At 39.5% G+C, this 14,594-nt stretch overlaps 1 protein-coding gene across 4 annotated transcripts in view; it reads right to left on the reverse strand.

Annotated features, from left to right (window-relative positions):
* The window catches only part of VEPH1 (ventricular zone expressed PH domain containing 1), a 688,962-nt gene that overhangs the window by 640,711 nt on the left and 33,657 nt on the right, over nt 1–14,594 (reverse strand). For all 4 annotated transcript variants that reach the window (XM_073674780.1, XM_073674781.1, XM_073674782.1 and 1 more), the window contains exons 3-4: nt 6,435–6,650; nt 2,574–2,748 (exon numbers count right to left, since the gene is read on the reverse strand). In XM_073674780.1, the coding sequence (XP_073530881.1) occupies nt 2,574–2,748; nt 6,435–6,650 (391 nt within the window). The remainder of the gene's footprint in view (nt 1–2,573; nt 2,749–6,434; nt 6,651–14,594) is intronic.

Consider the following 14,594-nt stretch of genomic DNA (forward strand, 5'->3'; position numbering starts at 1 on the left):
CACTTTAACCTGTAAGAGTCTATGTCAACCTTTAAAACTAACTTTTTATGTTGTCCCAATGCATTTATGATGAAGACTAAAGTATCCTTGCAAACAGTCTTGACTAGAAAAAATAGTTTGGTGTCTACACCTCCTATACAGACTTATGTATCCCCATGGCAACAGACTACAAACAAACTCTGTGTAGTCTCATTCTGTAATCGTATTCCCTTCCATTTGTGCCCTAATTTTTGTTAACATACATTCAGTGAGTAGCAAAAATAGAACAACTTTATTTTATAAAATTAGACATACAGAATCAACAATACAGAATCCAACAGGTGGTATACAGAAGGTGGGGTACTAGGATAATAATGGAATTTCATCATGGGTACATATAAATATTGATACATAATTGGCCATATTATATAATATTAAATGGAGTACCCATAGACATAAATTTTAATAATCACAAGGTAGGTAAGAGATAAGACACATGATGTATGTTCATCCGTTTTGAAAAGGGGGGTGTCAAAGGCTCAGAAGCAATAAATAACAAAATCCAAATATATATTAGGAAAGGCACCTCTATACATATCGTCCACAAAATGGTGGAATAGTATAATACGGACTAAGGTTATTTCACATGGTAGTGAAAAATTATAGTAAAGTGACTGTGCATGAAAGGTGCAAGAGTGCAAGAATTAATAAATAGGAAATAAGAAATTCATAGGATTTGAACAGCCACAGTCAAAGTTAAGACAAATTATCACCACATAATTGAGGAAGAACCGATGTAGTTAGATAAACATGCTTACCACCGGAGTACTGGTACCACACACCACGTTTCCCGACGCGCGTTTTTCCATTGCGGGCTTTAATGAGGGATAATTTTTCGCTACCATATGAAATAACCTTAGTTACTTACCTACCTTGTAATTATTAAAATTTATGTCTATGGGTACTCCATTTAACATTATATAATATGACCAATTATGTATCAATATTTATATGTACCCATGATGAAATTCCATTATTATCCTAGTACCCCACCTTCTGTATACCACCTGTTGGAGTCTGTATTGTTGATTCTGTATGTGTAATTTTATCAAATAAAGTTGTTCTGTTTTTGCTATTATCTGCTGTTGTGCAATCTAATTGTAGGTTATTATAGTTTTGTGTTTGCACAGCCACTATATGCTGATCCATATTTGTTGTTAATACATTCAGTGAGATAGCAAGACATAGTGGACGGACAAAAGAGTGAATGATTGCAAGACAAGACTACAAATTCATCCACTCATATTAGGTGATTGTAACATTTGTCAGAAGCCATATGCTCAAAAAGGCTACCTCAGACAGACATAGTGCTAGCCAATCTGTCTGGCAGATTCCAGAGGAACCCCAGCCTTCAACCATTGTGCAGAGATCTGGTCTTAGGGCACGTTTACATATTTAGTATTTGGTCAGTATTTCCATTTGTAAGCCAAAACCAGGAGTAGAACAGTCAGAGGAAAAGTATAATAGAAATACATCACCACTTCTGCATTTTTCACTAACTCCTGGTTTTGACTTACAAATATGCATGTAAAATACTGACCAAATACTGAACATGTGAATGTGGCCTTACAACCGGGTCCACTGGATAACTTTCATGGAAGGAGTGAACCAGAGGAGAGAGAAGCCAAGGTAGCTGGGTCAGAATCCGGAGGGCAGCAGAGGTTCAAAATCAGCAGCCAAAGAATGGTCAGGGAACTGGCTGCAGTCAGACAACAGAAATTTTACAAGGAAACACAGAAGGAGATAGCACAAGACAAGAGCTAGCGAAAGCTTTAACTCACAGAAAGAGTCAGAGGTTCAGGGGTTTAAATAGATGACAGCCTCGTGCAAGGCTCTCAGAAAAAAAGCAGAAATTAACCACAAAGCTTCATGAATGACCAGCACAAAAACATTCAGGAATGGGGCTGCCGTTTTGCTGCCCTACATCACCCACAAGAAAGGTGTGGCGCCTCCTAGCAACCGAAGTGGAAACAGATGGGACAGGTACTGGCCTGGATGATACTCGGATACACCTGCAAGATCAGACCTATTACCTGAAACTATAAAGTTAACAAATGTTTTCTTTTTGCTCTTAGTTCTTATTCTGTCAACTAAAGACTGTAAAGATTCCTAGAGTAGCACCGATCCCCGCAATATATGGAAAGTTTAGGGGTATTCCATTACTATTTGTCTGAATTATGAATTATTCATTGGTCAATATGTATAACCAACAAGTGCATGATAAACAGTCATAAACATAGGGATGCAAAGTACTCATAAATAACTAGTACAATGAACGGAGGCTTAGTAAGATTCACGCTACGAACAATTAGGTTTACAATAAAAGTATATACTGCTTGTCACCAGATGAGGAAATGACAGCGTTGCCGCTCACAGTGTAGACTACTGTCTATAGGAAGCATCCTTCCTCTTGAGGTTTACCCATTACCTTGTCAAGAACTAGGAAAAAAATACACCATTATTATATTCTAGTATTAGCATAAGTAAAATACTCTTTAGAGCAGCCGCAGTACATCAGTGATATAATAGTGTACCTTGAAGGATGCTTTTTATGATTGTCTCTGCGTGGTCCACCAGTAGATCTGCTTTGGCGATAGCTACAAGAGAAATGTAACTTGACATGTTTCTACAAAGTTCTTTGTTCCCTCTCTGGAGGAATCTTATTGCCACTGGGACGGCAAGGGACATAATTGAAGGTCTGTTGTAGTTCTGCCAATATAAATTGCAAACATTTAATAATATGAAAGTTGTCAAAAACTGCAAAGTACGGTATATCATAATATATCATCATATCAGGCAGCAAAGTTATGTTAAATGGCAATGAAACCAATGCAATAGACAAATATCTCACTGATACCAAAGGAGAAAGAGACACCTTCCTGCACTATGATCCAGTAAGTTGCTTCTTGTGTTTTGTACTTGGGATGTACCAAGTTCATCAGGATATTGGTGTCCCATGGGAGATGATCTTACACACCTGTTACCAGGTACCAAGTTTTAAAATTATCACCTAACTATAAAACAGATAACTTGCTGATAATTCGCTCGGACCTCCCCCTCCAGAGAACAGGGCTCTGCAGTTCTAATTGTTGTCTTTGTGACTGATGGAGAAAGCCAAATACAGCGCACAATTATTTCTGGCAGTACTGTAGACAGTGAACAGAGCCGTAGGCCACATGCTCAACACCTGCTCCACTCACAAGTGGCTCCACATAGCCTTAATCTCAGGATCGTTGGGCTTCCCAGCAATTGAACAGAATGATCAGCAGTGGCATCATGTCTTCAGTGCTCTGCCGATGTAGACAACACAAGCTGCTAAACACACTGATTGGCTGCAGCGGTTTCGAGTGCAGTAGGCAATCAAAAAAGACTGGAGTAGCTAGAGAGAGTCATTGTTGGACTCAGTGAGGTTGCACAGAGGCTCAGTTTGTTATGGTATAAGTCTGTAAACCTATGGACTAATAATATTTTAACCAGCACAGGCTAAAAAGCATGTTTTTTGGCTTATTGTTATACTTCCCTTAAAAGAATAAGTGTGGAAAATGCACAACATGTATGCATAACAGAATAAATATTACTTCATTACCCTGACTAGTATTCTACCTAAGCTGTGCGCTTTTAAAAGTAAAGAGATAAAACTACATCCTAAGAAATCAACAAGCCCAATAATCGCTCTTTCCATCTGTAAGGCGTGAAATTTTTAATGCTACCATTTGCAGAGAGTATAGCTAAGAGCAAACATTGACCCTGCTACTCTTTTCACAAGACCCCTCTCAAGGGAACTCGAAAAGCAGCAATGATGGAACATTTTTCTGTTGGTGGGATTATTGTTTTATTAAACATATAGTGTTACAGGTCAGCATAGGAAACATGATATTAGTATTTAGCAATATTAGTAACAGGAATTAGTTTGCAACATTCACAAAAAAAAACCTTTATTATGAAATGGAATAGCTACTACTGTGATATAAATGTACCAATATAGGGGGGCGACTAAAGTCCTGTGGGCCTCATGGATTGCTTTATGTAGGGCATGATACCATCATACATGGCCTAAATGAATACCAAGGCCTCGATGTATCATTTTCGGGGGGTTTTATGTCACTTATCTTTTTTTGTCTTCTAGTATTCATTGCCTGTTTTATTCCAAATTCTTCACAATGGCGCATTCGGTTCATGAATTTTGTGCAAGGTCAAAAATTACCTCTATATTTTGTCTTTAAACCTTTTTGACACATGTCGTATGTTTTGCAAAATGGCATTAAAATTGTGTAAAAATATCTACCATACATAACATCACTGCACCCCCTGCACCCCCTGTCACAGGTACATTTGTGACTTTTCAAAAAGTCACAAAAGATGAATCGGCCAAAAACATAAGGAAACCCTAAACTTTGCCTACTAAACAGAACATATGAGAAAAATCTAACTCATATAAAACAGACTGAAAAATAGGCGCAAATAAAAAGATGAATATGGTGCAAACAAAAAAAGGCACAAAACACTAGAGAATATAACAAAAAAGGATCAAATGCAATACTGAAGTGGGCCCTATATTTGTAGACTAGACTGATGTTGAGCATGCTCCTACATGTGCATGTAAACGTATTCTCATAGAACAGTATTGCCGCAGTTCCATGCTGTAAAACTGCGCAGCTTTTTCTGCAGTTTTGATAAAACCATAGCAAATCACACAAAAACTAAAACTATAGTGTAGTAGATCGGCTCACTCGTCTGCACATAGAGGTAGGCACACAGAAATGCTGTCTCTTTAAATCTTCCACTGATTTATTAAAGGTACTGCATAAACCAGTGCAGAGGTAGCAAAATAAACATGGTATTTCTGGCCTCATGGGAAAACACTCAGGAACCAACATATAAAGGTTCAGCTTTCCTTAACACAAAATCCAACTCTGGAGCAGGCATCTCCAAGCACACCCAACACTGAATTAGCCAGAAGGCTGTGTATTTATCCTCTGGACTCCACCCTGGGGTGGAGATATGGTGAACAACCTCCCATCCACTCTACACTGTTCACTAAACCTATCCCTAAACATGACCAATTAACCCCTCTCAGCACTTAATGTGCTGGAGCATTTTCCTAGTTTCATATCACTGAAGCTAACAACCTCAGTGACACATATCTCCCCTCCAGAACTTTACCAGTGACTTTGTCACTATAGGTATAGCACAAACAAAAGTCACAGACTGAGGCCATGTATCAGTAATGTGTTTTTGCACAAGTTCTTTACTATCCCTTCAGATAATGGAATCATCTAGCTTTACGGTGACTCTAATTTCTCTAATCTCTCTAACCTGTGTATTGTAGATGCACAATTCTTATGGGAATTATCATTTACCAAAATTGTGCAACAGAAAAATGACCTTATTGCCTGTAGTGACGAAGCAAAGTGAAGAAGTCATTTATGGAATTGTCCACTTTTGGGAATATTTTGTTTTACGGTACATAAATGCATGCATTTTGGGCTAAAATCATTTTTACTAATGGCTTTCATTAAAAACTTTACATCTTTTGGGTTTTACAGGCTTTTTATTTCCCTGCATATTCACATTGGATGTAGTCTGTGGTCATAAATCAGCTGAAAAACTGAGAGGTGCTCAGAAAAGGTCAGATAAAGGAATAACAAACTCTACTGTTCGGTTATCTCATTCTGAAGACAGAAGCAGACAATACAACACAGGGGATATAAAAAGCAAAAAACAATTATGAAACAATTGTAAAAATTATTTTTTTTAATCGTAAATACATGCATTTAAATAAAAAAAATTCCCTACAGATGGACGGCCCCTTAAACACTGCAATTTAAGAAATGAAAGTTGCGAGATAAAGTCAAGTTCACACAACTGAATTTTCCATGAAAAAAATGGACAGTAGTACGGACAGAACTCATACCAATGTTATTCAATGAGGCAATGCAGGTGAGCATTTTTTTTTCACAGACTTATTCTGCGCATGAAAAAAAATTGCACCATGCACTAGTTATTTTCCGTGGGTCATATGAAAATCACCCATTTAAGCCAGATGCCTCCATATAGCATTAACATATTAAACTATATGTGGTCTTGTAAATTTTGAATAACTGTGTACATTTTTAATAACAGACAATTTTTTCAATGTCCATAGAAAAAGTGTGAAGAGTCACCAGTATTTTTTTTTTGTAATTGAAACATGCTGGGATTTTTTTTATCTTTTTTTTAAAATAGTAGCTACTTTTTCTCTCCATACAGAATCATTAAAATCTATTGAACCGCGGTCATTAACGCTTTGATTAGAGAAATAAAAAGATTTTATTATAAAAGTCTGAATGAAGTCCTAGATTTAGCAAAAAGTTAAAGATTTGCATTTGGGATTTTTGTCCCAAATTTTTACTTACTTGTAGTATACAGCTCATGATGTCAGATGCAATCTTTGCATGAGGAGTATCTTCATCTTTTGTTGCCGATTTAAGATTATGCTCCAGACATGAGTCCCACAGAGACACCAGAGCTTCCCCATGCTTCTCAATAGAATCCGTCTCTCTTATCGCTGTTGTGATACGCGTGATACAAATCTCTACAACTGCTTGATCGTTGTCATTACGTTGGTAATCCTGTATTTTTTTAAGAAACATGCATGAAGTTTTAGTAAACATAACAGATTACTAGTCAACTCAACACATAAAAATGAAAATCATGATCTTAAAGGGTTTGTCCACTACTTCAGGACCCAGCCCTAAAGACCTTGGCATTTTTGTCAATTCTGACCAGTGTCCCTTTACGAAGTAAAAACTCTGGAACACTTCAACGGATCCTAGCGATTCTGAGACTGTTTTTTCGTGACATATTGGGCTTCATGTTAGTATTAAATTTAGGTCGATAATATTTGCGTTTATTTGTGAAAAAATCAAAAATATGGGAAAAATTCAGAAAATTTCGCAATTTTCAAATTTTTAATTTTTATTCTACTAAACCAGAGAGTGATGTGACACAAAATAGTTAATAAATAACATTTCCCACATGTCTACTTTACATCAGCACAATTTTGGAAAAAAAAAAATTTTGGTAGGAAGTTTGAAGGGTTCAAAGTTCATCAGCAATTTATCTTTTTTCCAGCAAAATTTAAAAAAACATTTTTTTAGTGACCACATCACATTTGAAGTCCCTTTGAGGGGTGTACATGACAGAAAACACACAAAAGTGACACCATTCCAAAAACTGCACCCCTCAAGCTACTCAAAACTACATTCAAGAAGATTATTAACCCTTCAGGTGCATCACAGGAACTAAAGCCACATGGAAGAAAAAAATGAACATTTTCATTTTTCTAACAAAAATTTTCTTTTAGCCTAAATTTTTTAATTTTCACATGGGTAACAGGATAAAATGCATCCTAAAATTTGTTGGTCAATTTCTCCTGAGTACACGGATACCTCATATGTGGTCATAAACCACTGTTTGGGCACACGGCAGGGCTCAGAAGGGAAGGAGCGCCATTTTACTTTTTGAATGGAAAATTAGCTCCAAAAGTCAAATTGCGCTCCTTCTCTTCTGAGCCCTGCCATGCGCCCAAACAGTGGTTTATGACCACATATGAGGTATCAGTGTACTCAGGAGAAATTGACCAACAGATTTTAGGATGCATTTTATCCTGTTACCCATGTGAAAATTAAAAAATTTAGGCTAAAAGAAAATTTTTGTTAAAAAAAAAGTACTTTTTTGTTTTCACAGATCAATTTGTGAAGCACCTGGGGGTTCCAAGTGCTCACTATGCATCTAGATAGGTGCCTTGGGGGGTCTAGTTTCCAAAATGGGGTCACTTGTGGGGGAGCTCCACTGTTTAGGCACATTAAGGGCTCTCCAAACGCAACATGGTGTCCGCAAACAATTTGAGCCGATTTTCCATTCAATTTGTTAGCGGACACCATGTCGCGTTTGGAGAGCCCCTGATGTGCCTAAACAGTGGAGCTCCCCCACAAGTGACCACATTTTGGAAACTAGACCCCCCAAGGCACCTATCTAGATGCATAGTGAGCACTTGGAACCCCCAGGTGCTTCACAAATGAATCCGTAAAAATAAAAAGTTTTTTTTTTCCACTTTTTCATTTTTATGAATCAATTTGTGAAGCACCAGGGGGTTCCAAGTGCTCACTATGCATCTAGATAGGTGCCTTGGGGGGTCTAGTTTACAAAATGGGGTCACTTGTGGGGGAGCTCCCCTGTTTAGGCACATTAGGGGCTCTCCAAACGCAACATGGTGTCCGCTAACAATTTGAGCCGATTTTCCATTCAATTTGTTAGCGGACACCATGTCGCGTTTGGAGAGCCCCTGATGTGCCTAAACAGTGGAGCTCCCCCACAAGTGACCCCATTTTGGAAACTAGACCCCCCAAGGCACCTATCTAGATGCATAGTGAGCACTTGGAACTCCCAGGTGCTTCACAAATTAATCCGTAAAAATAAAAAGTTTTTTTTTTCCACTTTTTCATTTTTATGAATCAATTTGTGAAGCACTTGGGGGTTCCAAGTGCTCATTATGCATCTAGATAGGTGCCATGGGGGGTCTAGTTTCCAAAATGGGGTCACTTGTGGGGGAGCTCCAATGTTTGGGCACACAGGGGCTCTCCAAACACAACATGGTGTCCGCTAACAAATTGTCGGCTCAAATTGTAAGAAGACACCATGTTGCCTTTGGAGAGCCCCTGTGTGCCCAAACATTGGAGCTCCCCCACAAGTGACCCCATTTTGGAAACTAGACCCCCCAAGGCACCTATCTAGATGCATAGTGAGCACTTGGAACCCCCAGGTGCTTCACAAATTGATTCATAAAAATGAAAAAGTGGAAAAAAACTTTTTTATTTTTACGGATTAATTTGTGAAACACCTGGGGGTTCCAAGTGCTCACTATGCATTTAGATAGGTGCCTTGGGGGTCTAGTTTCCAAAATGGGGTCACTTGTGGGGGAGCTCCAAAGTTTGGGCACACAGGGGCTCTCCAAACGAAACATGGTGTCCGCTAACAAATTGTCGGCTCAAATTGTAAGAAGACACCATGTTGCCTTTGGAGAGCCCCTGTGTGCCCAAACATTGGAGCTCCCCCACAAGTGACCCCATTTTGGAAACTAGACCCCCCAAGGCACCTATCTAGATGCATAGTGAGCACTTGGAACCCCCAGGTGCTTCACAAATTGATTCATAAAAATGAAAAAGTGGAAAAAAAAAACTTTTTTATTTTTACGGATTAATTTGTGAAGCACCTGGGGGTTCCAAGTGCTCACTATGCATTTAGATAGGTGCCTTGGGGGGTCTAGTTTCCAAAATGGGGTCACTTGTGGGGGAGCTCCAATGTTTGGGCACACAGGGGCTCTCCAAACGCAACATGGTGTCCGCTAACAAATTGTCGGCTCAAATTGTAAGAAGACACCATGTTGCCTTTGGAGAGCCCCTGTGTGCCCAAACATTGGAGCTCCCCCACAAGTGACCCCATTTTGGAAACTAGACCCCCCAAGGCACCTATCTAGATGCATAGTGAGCACTTGGAACCCCCAGGTGCTTCACAAATTGATTCATAAAAATGAAAAAGTGGAAAAAAAAAACTTTTTTATTTTTACGGATTAATTTGTGAAGCACCTGGGGGTTCCAAGTGCTCACTATGCATTTAGATAGGTGCCTTGGGGGGTCTAGTTTCCAAAATGGGGTCACTTGTGGGGGAGCTCCAATGTTTGGGCACACAGGGGCTCTCCAAACGCAACATGGTGTCCGCTAACAAATTGTCGGCTCAAATTGTAAGAAGACACCATGTTGCCTTTGGAGAGCCCCTGTGTGCCCAAACATTGGAGCTCCCCCACAAGTGACCTCATTTTGGAAACTAGACCCCCCAAGGCACCTATCTAGATGCATAGTGAGCACTTGGAACCCCCAGGTCCTTCACAAATTAATCCGTAAAAATAAAAAAGCGTTTTTTTTTCACTTTTTCATTTTTATGAATCAATTTGTGAAGCACCTGGGGGTTCCACCTGGGGGTTCCACTACTAATTGGCCTTCTCCCCACGAAACTCTTCTCTCTTGACTATGCTGAATGCACCTGCAAGGCTCAGATTTCTTAAGTTTTATGCAAGCATTCAATATATATAGTAAACTGCATTACTGCTATACAGAAAATACCTAATAAATGAAGGTACATAGCACACAAGTTGACAAATTTGTATATGACTGTCATAGAAAATATTAACAGCTCTTCAGCCACACTAGAAAGAAACATTCTTCCCCCATCCTCCCTTTTCCTGTCACACAGAATTGCAGTATGAGACAAGAGCTTAGAAGCTGAGATGTCTTTATGTGAATTCCACAGTTTAAAATATGGGAAATGAGTAAGACTGCGATGTATAGATTGGAGTCAAAGAGAAGTGAACCATCCTAATTAATCCAATAGTGATGGGACATACATTTTCGGCTTCAGGGTTAATAGGGGAAGAATATTCATATTTTTTCATAACTGTGACACCAGCTCATAAGCCCTAAATGAATAGTGTACAGATAGCTGACAGCAGCCATGTTATGTTTGTTCTCTGGGTAAAGATAAAATCCCGATGGAAAATATGGCGGCAATCTCGAACTTCTGCAATCACCCGGAGAGGAGTTATCGCAAAAGTTAGGGATTTCATAAAACCATGAAGGGCTGAGAACAACCCACAAACAGGTCCACGTGAAGTCATCACGTGGGCCGTGAGAAAAGATCAAAGCAAATTATGATCTGTGTACAATGCTGAGGAAGATACATGGCAGTGTAAGTTTGATCCCGTTAACCAGACGTTTTCAACCGAATTGCTTCCACCCATTAGCTGACTCGTCTCTGCGATTTGTGTAGTAAGTTTCTTTTGTTTTATCTGTTTTGTTTTATATAACTGTATATGCTGCATTATTTTGTTTCCTTTGTAAAATCTTTGTATATTTTTTATAAACACTGCCTCCCTTTTGGATTAAATAAAAAATGTAATAGTTCTGTTTCTTTTGTTCAGTAAACAGCGCCGCAAAGCCATACGCTACCTACTAGGCCTCCAGTCAGCCTGTAAAATCGACTGGTGGTGGCAGCGAGTAGTACCGGAATTATCGTGGAATTCGCAGTGACTTTATCAGAGGTATATACAGTACAGACCAAAAGTTTGGACACACCTTCTCATTTAAAGATTTATCTGTATTTTAATAACTATGAAAATTGTACATTCACACTGAAGGCATCAAAACTATGAATTAACACATGTGGAATTATATACTTAACAAAAAAAGTGTGAAACAACTGAAAATATGTCTTATATTCTAGGTTCTTCAAAATAGCCACCTTTTGCTTTGATGACCGCTTTGCACACTCTTGGCATTCTCTTGATGAACTTCAAGAGGTAGTCACCGGAAATGGTCTTCCAACAATCTTGAAGGAGCTCCCATAGATGCTTAGCACTTGTTGGCCCTTTTGCCTTCACTCTGCGGTCCAGCTCACCCCAAACCATCTCGATTGGGTTCAGGTCTGGTGACTGTGGAGGCCAGGTCATCTGGCGTAGCACCCCATTACTCTCCTTCTTGGTCAAATAGCCCTTACACAGCCTGGAGGTGTGTTTGGGGTCATTGTCCTGTTGAAAAATAAATGTTGGTCCAACTAAATGCAAACCGGATGGAACAGCATGCCACTGCAAGATGCTGTGGTAGCCATGCTGGTTCAGTATGCCTTCAATTTTGAATAAATCCACAACAGTATCACCAGCAAAGCACCCCCACGCCATCACACCTCCTCCTCCAAGCTTCACGGTGGGAACCAGGCATGTAGAGTCCATCCGTTCACCTTTTCTGCGTCGCACAAAGACACAGTGGTTGGAACCAAAGATCTCAAATTAGGACTCATCAGACCAAAGCACAGATTTCCACTGATCTAATGTCCATTCCTTGTGTTCTTTAGCCCAAACAAGTCTCTTCTGCTTGTTGCCTGTCCTTAGCAGTGGTTTCCTAGCAGCTATTTTACCATGAAGGCATGCTGCACAAAGTCTCCTCTTAACAGCTGTTGTAGAGATGTGTCTGCTGCTAGAACTCTGTGTGGCATTGACCTGGTCTCTAATCTGAGCTGCTGTTAACCTGCGATTTCTGAGGCTGGTGACTCGGATAAACTTATCCTCAGAAGCAGAGGTGACTCTTGGTCTTCCTTTCCTGGGGCGGTCCTCATGTGAGCCAGTTTCTTTGTAGCGCTTAATGGTTTTTGCAACTGCACTTGGGGACACTTTCAAAGTTTGCCCAATTTTTTGGACTGACTGACTTTCATTTCTTAAAGTAATGATGGCCACTCGTTTTTCTTTACTTAGCTGCTTTTTTCTTGCCACAATACAAATTCTAACAGTCTATTCAGTAGGACTATCAGCTGTGTATCCACCAGACTTCTGCACAACACAACTGATGGTCCCAACCCCTTTTATAAGGCAAGAAATCCCACTTATTAAACCTGACAGGGCACACCTGTGAAGTGAAAACCATTTCCGGTGACTACCTCTTGAAGTTCATCAAGAGAATGCCAAGAGTGTGCAAAGCAGTCATCAAAGCAAAAGGTGGCTACTTTGAAGAACCTAGAATATAAGACATGTTTTCAGTTGTTTCACACTTTTTTGTTAAGTATATAATTCCACATGTGTTAATTCATAGTTTTGATGCCTTCAGTGTGAATGTACAATTTTCATTGTCATGAAAATACAGAAAAATCTTTAAATGAGAAGGTGTGTCCAAACTTTTGGCCTGTGCTGTACATATACATATTCCATGTGTTGGAATCGGGCATGTGTATACCGTATGCTAACTGTTAGTTTCCCGATAACCGGCCTACTTGTTCAAACAGCCTGCGGCCTTCTCCATTGATCGTCTGCCAAGTGTAATGTAATTGTCCAGATGTTAGGGGGCAGCAGAGAGCTGTTCGCTCAAAAGATCACTGTGGTTGGTTCTGTGCAACCTTCCCGGGCTGCAATATTCTTGCAATGCTCACCAGCCACAATAAGGCAACAACTTGACAAATTTTTATATGCCCACCAGCCACAACAAGGCAGCAACTTGACAAATCTGTATCAGCCCACCAGCCACAACAACGCATACCTTTTTTTGATGGAATCATTTTATCAGAAATGCCTCTCACAGACCAAGACCCTAAAAATTTAAAGGATCCAATGCTAATTAAAAACAGCCTTAGGCCTCTTTCAGACGACCATAAACTACATAGGTGTATTATCTGTGATTTTTACATGCAGAGCATTCCCCATTTAAAATTTATGGAGCTGCTTATAAGTCCGTGATTTCTAGCGAATGTGTCAGTGTGCTCTCCATGATTACCCTTATAATGGATAGGAGAAGCTTTGCAACTCATTTTTTCAAACTTGAAAATCACTGGTCAAACATTAAGGGTAAGAACTGAAATACAGAACCAGACACTGTTGAAACATGGATCAAAAACACTTATGTCACTTGGACCACATTTTGTGTACATGAAAAATCATGAGACATTTGATAGATGGGAGGAGTATTCAACCTACTAAGGAGGATGCCACTAATAAAAAGCAGTCATAGCACCTGCACCTGTTCATACGTGCTTCATTCTATTAGGAGAATTAGTCAGTTTTGTTTCTTTGTAGGCTCATATCTCTATCCAACAACTAACAACCTCACTGCATTCCACAACAAAGTTTTCCACAGTGGTGCACTGCCCTTTGTCTCCTCCGAGATCTTTGTCTACCATTCTCCATAATCTAAACGCCCACTCCAGTCTCCAAGATTTTTCTCGAGCTGCACCAGTTCTCTGGAATGCACTATCCCAAGCAATCAGATTAATTTACAATATCCAAAGGTTTAATTGTGCTTTAAAAACACATCTCTTGAGACAGGCCTATCAAAGCTCTGTAATTTAATTATACTTTTGTTTTCCTCCTTCCAGATTAATCCTCAGAACCTGATATCTTGCCCACTGAAGCTCTAAACACACACAGACACTGGCTGGTCACCGTCTCTATTATTTATTGCATATTAAAGCTCATTATATCACACTTTAGTCCCAGTTCACATTACATTAGATCCCTATGTTTGGTGATGTTCCAGAAAAGCTCCCGGCATATATCCCAAACATATATGTGGGGTGTTTCCATTTAGCAGTCATTGGTACAGCTTAGGCTTGCTTCTCTATGCAAAGCCAACACAGTGTACCTCTTCTAGTATGTCAACGAATGACACATGCAAATGCATTATTTATAGACTGGCATGCATGGGAGCTTTTGGGGCAAGATACACATTGGAAAAATACACCCAGTGGATAAGTATGACAGATAGCTCAAACAAGATGTTAACAGGGCCTTAGCCATGCAAAACTTTATTCACACCTGCATTTTTGCTCCTGTATATAAAGTAATCCATGAACCTTTGCCGGATCCAATGTATGATAGATAACCCCACTGAAATAAACAATGCACACTAAATGCTGGAGTATTTTTGCCATCAAAAGTGGCGGCTCAGGCCTAGAAAAGGAAGTTGCAGGATGACTTTACTGTT

The sequence above is a fragment of the Phyllobates terribilis genome, unplaced genomic scaffold, assembly GCF_046119375.1.
Source record: "Phyllobates terribilis strain yellow unplaced genomic scaffold, ASM4611937v1 Scaffold_3__8_contigs__length_932513732, whole genome shotgun sequence".
In the NCBI taxonomy this organism is placed as follows: Eukaryota; Metazoa; Chordata; class Amphibia; order Anura; family Dendrobatidae; genus Phyllobates; species Phyllobates terribilis.